Source organism: Vitis vinifera, chromosome 8 (assembly GCF_030704535.1).
Source record: "Vitis vinifera cultivar Pinot Noir 40024 chromosome 8, ASM3070453v1".
Classification (NCBI taxonomy): domain Eukaryota; kingdom Viridiplantae; phylum Streptophyta; class Magnoliopsida; order Vitales; family Vitaceae; genus Vitis; species Vitis vinifera.
In genome coordinates this window covers 19,057,596-19,069,022 of record NC_081812.1, presented here as the reverse complement: position 1 = coordinate 19,069,022, position 11,427 = coordinate 19,057,596, and the positions used below count along the sequence as shown (strand labels likewise).

General features: G+C 35.4%; 2 protein-coding genes across 4 annotated transcripts; one reads left to right on the top strand and one right to left on the bottom strand.

Annotated features, from left to right (window-relative positions):
- Positions 1-766: 766 nt before the first annotated feature.
- On the top strand, positions 767-3,862 carry LOC100245950 (heat stress transcription factor A-2e). Of its 3 annotated transcripts, none has more exons than XM_059739190.1 (2): positions 767-2,364; positions 2,628-3,862. In XM_059739190.1, the coding sequence occupies exons 1-2, from the start codon at positions 2,302-2,304 to the stop codon at positions 3,747-3,749; spliced, it is 1,185 nt and encodes a 394-aa protein (XP_059595173.1). In that variant the 5' UTR covers positions 767-2,301; the 3' UTR covers positions 3,750-3,862. The 3 variants fall into 3 exon arrangements, with proteins under 3 accessions (XP_059595173.1, XP_010654039.1, XP_010654040.1); XM_010655737.3 differs by having other exon boundaries at positions 781-1,683; XM_010655738.3 differs by having other exon boundaries at positions 781-1,726; positions 2,674-3,862.
- Positions 3,863-5,961: 2,099 nt separating this feature from the next.
- Positions 5,962-10,557, bottom strand: LOC100252891 (ribosome production factor 2 homolog). Its single transcript, XM_002283477.4, has 7 exons — positions 10,409-10,557; positions 8,530-8,604; positions 8,215-8,418; positions 7,066-7,311; positions 6,744-6,986; positions 6,574-6,639; positions 5,962-6,378 (listed from the first exon to the last, which is right to left on the bottom strand). Exons 2-7 carry the CDS (start codon positions 8,596-8,598, stop codon positions 6,259-6,261), a joined length of 948 nt encoding a protein of 315 aa, XP_002283513.1. The 5' UTR covers positions 8,599-8,604; positions 10,409-10,557; the 3' UTR covers positions 5,962-6,258.
- Between the last annotated feature and the right edge of the window lie 870 nt (positions 10,558-11,427).

Genomic DNA, 11,427 nt, shown 5'->3' with positions numbered 1-11,427 from the left:
GGGGTCGTCTTTTATTATGGAAAGTGTTTGGTACATGCACCAAATCCTAATACCGTGATTGACTATGATTTCTTTGATGAATCTAATAATTTGGTCCCCCAATCACCCTACTAAACCTTCACTATATATGCCCCGCCCCTGCTTATTTATGGCTTTTAAGGTGACTTAAAAAAGACATCTCCATGATCTCCCTGTGTTAATTTCATACCATTCAAATTTCGTTAAAAACCTCCTTTACTTTCTACTTTTAAAAGAAGCAATCAATAAAAAGAGGATAAAATAAATATTTGATAAAATTTTAAACTAATGATAATAAGTGTATTCAATTCAAATTATAAAAAAGATGAATAAAATTAACCCATATAATTATATCCAAATTTGACGCATCAAAATATTTTAAGGGTAAAGGTTTTATAATTTAATTGTTTAAGAAATTTAACATTTTTTTTATACACAAAACATAAATTTTTTTGTGAAAAATAATTTATTAAAATCATAAAAAGTAAAACAAAAGGAAAAAAACTAAGGTATCGTAACAGTATTAATTGAAGAAAAAATTTAAACCATTAAATATGTAAAAAAAAAATCTAAACCATTGATGTAAATAAATAAAATTATGGTACAAATTAAAGGATCCAAGAATATATAAATAGCACAATCGGATCATACATTTTCTATGGATATTGAAAAAATGTATTTTTATATTATAGTTAAAAGTGGTGCCTTTTAATTAAAAGGAGTTAATTTAAAATAATAATAATAATAATAATAATGACAGTGAGGAGGAGAAAGAGGATGATGTGATTGGGTGATGGCGTTACTTCAGAAGCAAGGAAAACACAGTAATTTGAAACCGAGAATAGTCAAGACCTAAAAATGAGACCAAAGAGAATGGGGCGGGCAAAGAAATATCTGAGAAGGTGGAGCCCACAGGCAGATCCTCAACGATAGTAACGGCCAGGAAATGCCCTTCCCGCGTATCTCAACAACAGCCGACGACCAAACAGAAGAAGCGAAGACCCACCACCGCCACCACCGCCTTCTGTCGTAAGATTTTTCTCGACCACTTAAGTCGGTTGTGGACCTGTCATACTAACAACTCACCTTATAAATTCCAATCCTCTTGCCTCACCCAACATTTTTCTTTGCGGATTTTTTTCTACTTCTGTGTCTATAGCTTACGCCAAATCCAACCCCTCCCCTGAATCCATGAATCCGAGAGACAATCCCTATTTGGATCGGAAAGAATCCCCTCCACCTCCCTATCAGTCTGAGGCGCCTGCCGCTGAGGCAGTCCAACCCAAAACGGAACCGTTTTCAGTGGGTTCACAACCATTCCCTTCTGGGTCTCCTTTACTACAAATTCGACCCATTTCTTCTCTGGAACCACCTTTCTCAGGTGAACCCATTGTGACTGTAGGGGTTGCAGCTGAGGCTGAAGCTGAAGCAGAGGAAATTGGTGCTCCTCAGCCTCTTGATTGTCTACAGGACAATCCAATTCCACCGTTTTTGTCAAAGACTTTTGACATTGTGGATGACGTTTTGCTGGACCCCATAGTTTCGTGGGGTCCTACTGGCGAGAGCTTTGTGGTTTGGGACCCTGTGGAGTTCTCCAGGCTTGTACTTCCTCGAAATTTCAAGCACAACAATTTCTCCAGTTTTGTTCGGCAACTAAATACTTATGTGGGTATTGCTGTAACGCGGCCTTCAAAGGCTGCTGTGCTCTGTATGTAGAAAATTTTCTGTATTTTTCTTGTTTTTTCTGTATTGTTTTTTATTTCTCTATTTTGTATTTTATGTTCTTTATGTAATTGGATTTGACCATGATCGAATCTATGTAGATGCTGCTGAGGCGGATTTGGTAGTAATCAAAATGTACAAAATATATGAGCTTTCTTGGTGTCTGGAGCATTGCTGATGTATCCTCTTCTCTTGCTTTGTTGTGAATGAACTCGAGTTGGAGAGTGGTGTCCATGTGGATATAAGTCTTTTGCTTTGAAATGCTTTAGATTTTATTTCGTGGCTTTGGGTCTATAGTAGAAAAAACAGAGGATAATACAGATGCAGATGGAGATGTGCTATTTCCTTTGTAGTTTATGTAATGTGACTGTTAATGGGTTCTTTGTGTCATCTGTTACCTCGAGGTTTTCTGTGATTTGTCTATCAGGTCCTCTGTTAGGCTTAGATTTGTACATTTTCTTTTCTTTTTCAAAAATAGTGGAATTTAAGAAGATGAAATAGGTACTTGGTTCGTCAGTTCATAGTTAGGCCTGAGAAGCAATTATTTCCCTCTTCATATCCATGAACAGGAGAACGCCCTACCCCTTTGAATGTGTCTTGGAGCTGGAGTTCCACCCTTTGCAGGTAGAATTTCAGGTTCAGGTGGAAAATTTGTTATGATAAGTTAACCACATTTTCTAAATCTCACTTCTTCCTGTGGAAACCTTATTGACAATTTACTGTTTGTTTATATATAATGCAATTCGACTACTACACATGAAAATCAACAAATCAGTTTGCTTTGTGGGATGAAGTCACTATATATGTATCATCATGACTATCTTTTTCCTTTTGGAACTTCTTTTCTTATCCATTCACTCTTGAATCACTCGGGGTACTGTATTCAGGGTTTCCGCAAGATTGATTCTGATAAGTGGGAGTTTGCCAATGAAGGTTTCATGCGAGGGAAGAGGCATCTCTTGAAGAACATCCGTAGGCGCAAGTCACCTCAATCCCAGCACACTGGAAGCTATGCTGGGCCTTCTTCTGAAATAGCAATGTCAGGATTGGAAAGTGAGGTAGAGAGGTTAAGGAAGCAGAAGAGTTTGTTGATGCAGGAGGTTATAGAATTGCAGCAACAGCATAGTGGAACAATTCACCAAATGGAAGTAGTTAATGAAAGGATCCAGGCAGCAGAGAAGAGGCAGAAGAAAATGGTCTCATTCTTGGCAAAGTTGCTTCAGAACCCAGAATTTTTAGCCCGCCTTTTGCCCAAGGACGACCAAAAAGATATTGGTGTGCCAAGGATGATGAGGAAGTTTGTCAAGCATCAGAAACTTGAACCTGGTAAATCAGACTCATCCATGGGAGGGCAGATTGTAAAGTACAGACCTGGTTCAGAAAATCTGATTACATCCTCCTTATTCCCACCTTCAAATCCAGACTCTTGTGAACAATTTCCCAATGATTGCTTACAAGTAATTGCAGGGAAACTGGATTTAGGTATGGAAAGTGTGCCATTCGGAACTAGGAAAGTCTCATCAGATGAACTAGCAGCAGTAGCACATAAACTTATTGAAGCTCCAGAGCAGGTCAGAGAGGAAACGGCCAGTTTGGGACCTGTAGGTCTCGTATTTAAAGGAAAGAATCTAGTGAGTTCCCAACCAGAAGGAAGCACCAACTATAATCTGTCTTTCATAGATGATTCAACAAAGGAGAAGGCTTTTCCTGAATTCTTGTCCCCTGGGATTGACGGCATTATAAAACAAGCGGATATATGGAGCATGGGCTTTGACGACAGTGCTGATATGACTAGTTCTTGTGGTGAGTTATGGGGTAATGTTACCAACTATGATGTTCCAGACTTAGGACTCACAGGTGGGATATCAGATATCTGGGATTTAGGTTCCCTGCAAGCAGCAGAAGGTTTGGGAATTGATAAGTGGCCATCTGATGAATCCACTTTTAATGAACCTGAGAATCAAGCAGACCAGCCAAAGGACTATACTTCCAAGAATACATATCCATAGGGCTTCATTGCTTCAGCACTCTTTTGCCCTTTTTGATGCCAGTTAATTTTTAGTTGGCTGGCCATTAAATTGGAAATTTTATCTATAAATATATTCATTTCATTATTGGCTTCCATTCTTTTCTTTCTTCTTTTTCCAAAATTTCATTAATAGATTTCTCATCTGCTAATTCATCTATGATTAGGTGGATAGTCATATGTGCTAGTAGATTTTCTCACTAACATATGCTTTTTAAGTTCATGAAATTCTGCAGGTATTTATGCCGTGAGATAAGGTGTCAAGCTCCATTGTTGTTTGGTTCCGCATTTTCAATTTCCTCTCTGGCATGTCTAGTGCAAGATATCTTTTGTTGAAATTTGGTTATTTTGACCTTATAGTTGCCTTATTACTTTTATCTTGTGCAGTAAGTTGGAAGGTGGGCTGTTTTGGATTCTTTTAGATGGTGGGCAAACTATAAAACTTTAATTCAATTTAAGGAGTTAGCCTTGTATGTAATACGTTGAAAAGCAGGGAATGGAGAACAATATTTTCTCTCTCTTTTTTTCAAAGAAAAATAAAGAATCATAATTATGTGCATCTCAAGAAACTGGCCTGATGTGATACACTGTGTTTGCTTTCTTCTCAGGTGTTGGATCATTCACATCTTTCTTTATGGTTACTCGCTCTTCAAGCTATATTTTAGTTCTTTATTTTATTTTTCCTCTTTCATTTCTCAAGTGGGAAATAATCAAAGGATTGTTGTTCTCTTAACTGCTAGGTCTTCTCAGGTCTATTATTGGCATATTGTAAATGCATTTATTTTCAGCAAGTAGTTGCATTGATTGCCTCCAAATTGCGGATCATTAAAAAAAAGATGGAAAAACAAGCAAAATAAGCAGAAGAACAACAAAAACCTGAGCCCAATAATTTATGTGGCTTGTCATGTTGATGACTATTTCCATTGACACAGATGATTAAATTAGAGTTTTCTGTCTATAGGGAACAAGACAAAACAAACACAATGAACCTGTGATGAAGAACATGAAAAAACTGTTGATTTCTGAGTGAGAAATTACTTGTGGTTCTATAACTTCTATCCAGAAAGCCTGCAATATAAAATTTTCAACTGGGGATAAAACTAATGGTGCTCACACACCGATTGGGCATCGCCTCCACTCATAGCTGAGCTGGAAGAGAACAAAGACAGGATTGGTGGGTGTTGGGGAAGGGGGTTGTCATTGCATAGAATTCAAGATACATGTAATAGTCTCTTTGCTAATTTCTGAATCATAAGACTCGAAGAGAAGTAAGGCACATGAACCTTGTCTTATCTATCCCCTTTATGTATATCACAACAATCTGGCTAATGGCTGTCCTATTTGTGAATGTCACTTGATATCTTTTCGCCATCCTTTCTAATATGGTCATTTGATTGACTGTGGGTCTGGATAGCTTAGGATCTTTTAGACACATATTTGGTTTTTGGTATGGCTCCTCAAGTTGCCTCAGGGGTCAATAAGCTAATTTACTTTTGGTTATTTCTGCAGAATTGGATGAATTGATGGTCCAAATATTTTTGGTTGGAAGCATCAAGCCCTGAATGAGTGGATCCTGTCCTGTATGAGTGGATTTGTATAATATTCACAATGCCATTTGCTTTTTGCAGATACCATGTCTAATCTATGTAGCAATCATGTTATGGTTCATCGAAATTGGATTTAACTTGTGAACTAGCTTGACTCACTTGAGGTGTAACCCTAACCCTAGTCTCTAGATTAGATTCTCTCTAACGATACCTTCCAGGCTACCCTCAGAAGTCATAAAGGTGGCTAATTACCTTATGTAAAAATAGTTCAAAGAGCAATAGCAAAATCTCAGCCACAATGTACCCCATCCATTGGAGCAACATTGAGTTGTGATCTATGCTGTAATCCCATCTCTAATAGCGGCATTGGATTTTAGGTTAATATTCATTTTTCAGAACAAAGAAAAAAATAAAACTGAAATCTAGATTCTATTTAGTAGCTAGTGGTAGTCAAGGGGCAAAGAATGGATCTGCAACTAAAAGAAACCACTGAGTGAACCTTTAGAATTTTCACTCAGATGTAATGAGACAGACTAAAAGCTTATCTCCATTACTTCAGTCCTGACCTTATCAAAATGGTGTTCTCATCCAACATGGTAAAATCAGCACACTCAGTGGAGGAACCAGACTTTTATGAGAAATGAATAGTTGGTTAAGAGACTCAGTGATCATGATCATTAAAAAAAAACATCAAAACCTGTTGTTTAAATTGATTTACAATACAGTAATGGATGATACTAAGACAGATAATTCAGCATCTAAACCAAATAAAACAGAAGGCAGCAAATGCGGTTGGTCTCTAGACAAAATGCCTGAATTTCAAGCAGTCAAAAAGAGGTAAAAGGGATCTGAGCAATGAGAAACGTGGACATGAATATCCTTGGAGTTGACAGATTGAACAGAGTTTCTCAAAATCTGTATCTTTTGGTAGAGAGCCAAACAGAGTTACTCAGAATTTTCCTTCTGTTTCTTTGGTGCTCGATCATTTGTCTCATGTTTCATCTTAGCTTCACGACGCTCTCGTTTTAGTCCCTTTGCTTTGTAAGGTAGAGCCACGCTTCCAACCTAAATGCAGCCAAAAGTCATTAAAATAGACTCAAGAAAAAATATAACAGAAAATGATGTCTGCGAGGGATATAGCTGCATCCCCACCAATGACAACACATGGCCCATGAAAAAATTAGAGAAATCAGTGAACATTTTAAATATTAAAAAAAGGGTTTGACAGCTTAAAAATATACTAGTTCTATTCTTCTCTACCTGTTGGTCTGGAACATATATCTTCCCAACTTTTCCTTGTATTACATCTTGGCTAACATTTTTCACCTGTGAGCAACAAACATTATTCATCATTACAAGATATGTGATTTTATTTACATTGAGGGGGGAAAAATATGTCGATGGTAAAATTAAAGTTTAAGTCATTCAACCTTCTTTTTGGGCTGTTCCTTGGCTGTTTTCATAGCTTCTTTCCTTACGCTGTCGTTAGGGAGGCGATGCCGTCGGACTACCAAATCCATGGAAGGACCGACTTCTACCAGTTCCATCCTAGGTACTATTGTCCCAGACTTTTTCAGCCGCATTGCACAGTGAGTAAAGAATACCCTATTTGAAGACACAGCTGTACAAATATAAGCATGATCTAGACCAGCAAGATTTAAATTTTCCACAACCTGCATCAATCAAATCTTGTTTCTGTTAAAACAATTCTTAATTCAAATCAAAGGAACAGACAGAGCAGAAGAAATTCACCTCTCCTCGTAGCAGATCAAGCAGAACTTCCTTCAAATGTTTCAGCTCATCTACACTCTCAAATCCTTCTCCAATAAAAGCAATGAAAGGCTTTGAACCAACTTTTGGAGATAGTTTCTTATCATATGTGAATGACTCCATGCTTTTAAAATTTTCAACACCAACCTCTACGAGATCATATATGTGATGATCGTAAGTTCGCCCAATAACAAGATTATCGGGCCGCTTCTTTGAATGAGAACCAAACTACAAAACAGAAGCCATAGAAGTATATTAAGATATTTACATTAAAAAAATCCAGAGTAAACAAAAGAACCCTAATAAGAATTTCTCAGAATCTACTCCAATTATTTTGTAAGGAGATTCTACTAGTATTTCAAGGGGGGAAGATGAATCCATAATGTGCAAGAATGTGCATGTGAGACCATATTCTGATCTTAAAAGTGAAATCAGAACAAAAGATACACTACAACATTTCATCTCATTCTTCAACCAGTTTGACTGCAGAATATGGAGAAATTACAATAATGCAGAAGAGGGGGAAATTCTTTTTCTTTTTCTTTTTTTCTTTTGTTAAAATGCCATTCCATCAACTATATGTCTTTACACATTGAGAAGGGAAAATCAACCCCTTTCATGTATAACTTGACTTTTTATTTATTCTTTTATTATTATTTTTAAAGGTCAGGTTGTGGAAAAAATTGTGTGATAATGTGATAAAATACCAGATATCATTGCATCTTTTGGAATTTATGATGCTCATCATTTAATCAGTTCTAAAATTTTCTAACAAGCTTTAAAACAGAAGTTAAGAAATAGCTGTCAAAGCTAATCAGTATTTTTCACTCTCAACAACATGCATTCCATGTGTAGTAAATATAAATTCAAATATGTACATCTATGCAAATAGACACTAGCAGCAGGCATAAGAAGCAAAATAGGTTCCATCCCCTTTGGACGGGATAACTCCATCCAAAGACTTGGTATTAAGCATATAAGTTTGATCAGTTGTCATGAGACAACAACTGACAGCCATTTGAACACCCTCTGTTGACAATCCTTGTCTTTAAAATGCAACAAACTCAAAACAATACATTCAACAGAAAACAGGAAAAAAAAGGTTCTAAAGCTGCATAGGTTTCTGCTTACCACAAAGATGCTACAATCAGTTTTGAGAGAAAAGAACTCTAAAGAAGTTTCACCACCGCTCTCAAATGGTCTGATGTTTTCATTCTTCCGCGTATATCTCACAGCACTATCCTTCTTAAGATGATAAATTTCAGTCAACACAGCATTCAATACATTGCTAGTCTTTGTACCTTGAAGTATCAGAGTTTTCTTCCCACTTTCAACCTGAACAATACATATTTTAAGGAAAAGGAAAAAGAATACACTAGTTCATTTTTGCTAAACAAATGCAGAATGAAATTTCAAGAACGTCAAAGCAAATTGTGGAACACTCACAAGTTTGGGGGCCCGTTTTTCAATCTCTCGTTTAGCTTTTCCTGATTTGGGAGTTTTTATCTTCAACATGATTAACTGCAACAAGAAAAATAGACTGGATAACTATCATATTGACAATTTATGCACTCCTGCAGTTCTGAAGGATTACTTCTAAAATCATAGATGTGAACGGCATAAAACACAAAGGTCTCTGCACAAGGTGTTGCTCAAGACTGCTTCTGAGCTAAGTGACATGCAGTCAATGCATTCAACATTCAATAATAATACTGCAACTCTAAAACACTCTGCTATTGCAAAGGGCCAAAACAGAGCATTAATCATTATTCTGAAGTTGACTTAGATTATCTGATTATACATTATAATCATAATGATTGTATATTACAATGAACATAATTCAGCAGATTCTAAAGTGCCATATGTTGTATATCAGTGTATGACATACCAAAGGGTAACCCATGTATACCACTGCATGCAGCACTACAACAAAGAAGGCTTAAAAAATCCCAACTGAAACACAGAAATATTAAAAAAGAAGCATTTTAAGCATTTTTTTTTATATGCTGTATTTTCAAATGATAGTTGTGCAACAGATATTTTGAACTACCATGATTCTCTGGTTTAGTGAAAACCAACTAAGCTATGACAATGCCCAACCATCACCCTCATGTTTCACATCTTTATTATTTAACTCTTATAATCATTATTAATTAATTACCTATACATAAAAGTATGAAGAGTGTGCAGACCTTTTTCTCCCCAAAGTACCCATATTATATCACTTATTTACCCTCATATTTCATATTTTATTATTAAACTACAACAATCATTAATATATTCACCTTGAAGATCATAATAAATTCATCCTTTTATTATTTATGTTATGACTGGTTAAATTAAATACATTTTATTTATTTCTTTTTCTTTTTTTAAGATAAGGGTTTTTACTTTTTTGTACTTGCTCTTTCTCTCTTCCAAAGGCGTCCAATTACAATGGGATTCATTGGCAACATGGTAGGTACCATTTTTATCCAAGCCAAATTATATATATATATACTGCACAAGGCAACGTTCCCAGATAATCAATTTTATAAGAATTCTAGCTTGAGTTGTAGTCCAGAATGAAATCCTAAAATTCAAAATTTTCAACAATAACACCGATAAGTTAAGAGAAACCCTAGCCTTCTGTTTGGTTCCCAAGAAAATAGCAAAACGAGAAAAAACAATATTTTCATTCCTATGTTATATCTCATCTTTTGCTTCCAAAAAAGAAAAGAGGAAATAGAAAGAAAGAAAAAGAGAATTTTCAATAAAGTGGCATTGTTGTGTATTCCGGAATCATGGTATGTGAAGATTTTACAAATCAAAATCTTAGTTCCTTATTTTCATATTTTCTCTGTATCTAACTTTTATATAAAAGAAACCATTCCCAAATAGCAGAGCCCGTTTATCTAACAAAAAATTTCAGTATGAGCTGTGATCCAAACAGGTTTGATTTTCAAATTGACACCCTAGAAATAAAAAATCCAGCAACAGCATTCCCAATTTATACTCCAACTGGATGAAATCTGACCCTCTGTTTCAGTACCAAGAATACAAAGAACAATAAAGGAAAACAACATTTTGACTACTATTATATCTCTCTCACTTTCTTTGCAGCCAACAACCCAAAACAAATAAAATTTTTGAAAAAGAAAAAAATAAACCTCGACTAATCCAGAGAGTCATGTGGTTTTAGGCAGAGTGCAAATTCTGTATTCTCGAGCCCTAAATGGTGAAAAAGCTATGATTCAAACTTTTCTTGCGTTTTCTCAGCATCCGAATGTTTGTATCTAATCAAGAAGTCGATTGATTGAATTGAGAATAGAGATTGGAAAAGTACCTTGGACTTCAGACCGAAAGGAAGCGTTTGGAGAAGGAATGATTGAAAGCTTTTGTGTAAAGTGTAAACAGCTGCAGGCAATACCAAACCCTAAGGCGGCACACAGCGTGAATTCAGCTAGGTGATGATGCTGATCGTGGGCCGGCCCAATTTTTGAACTATTGGGCTGTAAGTTGGAGGGATTAATAAGCCTCTGGATCAAATATTGACAATTTAGTCCAAATGATTTTAAGGCTTTAAAATTTTTAATATAAACTCAAATTTAACTTAGTTTTGAGTTTCAAAAACTTAATAAATAATTTAATATTTAAATTTATATAACTTATATTCATCTATATATGAATTTAAATGGTCTGAATTGATATTATACCATATTTTTCTCATTTTATTTATTAAAAGAGTATCTTTGTATTAGGGGGTTGGGCAGGGTTGAGGACAAACCCAAGCCCAACCGTAACTTGAAATACATCAACTTGAAGAATGGCCCAACCCAGCTTTCGATTCAAGCTCAAATTATTAAACTTGAGTTGAATTCGGGTTATACTTGTTGCGTGGGTGTTTCCAAATTTGGGTGCAACTCAAAATGTATGTAAACTGCAAATTTACATCAGGTTGGAAAATCAACCCAAACCCAACCTAAAGTATAAAAGGGCAACCCAGCCCATCCAAACATCGAGTTAGGCTGGGTAAAGTTGAACTATCCGTCCAAGTTGCAGTACTACTTTGTACAAATCCCGTTATATATATATATATATATATATATATATATATATATATATATATATATAATATTACACTTACATTTTAAAAGACCTAATCACGTTTTTATTATTTTTATCACCCCGATTTTAAAATAATTATGTAATGGTAAATATTTTATTTTTTTATTTTTTTTGTGTTTTATCCCAAGTTGATAGGAAATATCATCCTAATTTCAATCAACTAATAATCTACTCTCTATCGATCTATTTATATTTAATGTTTTCTAAATATAGTTAAATATTATTTAATTGCATTAT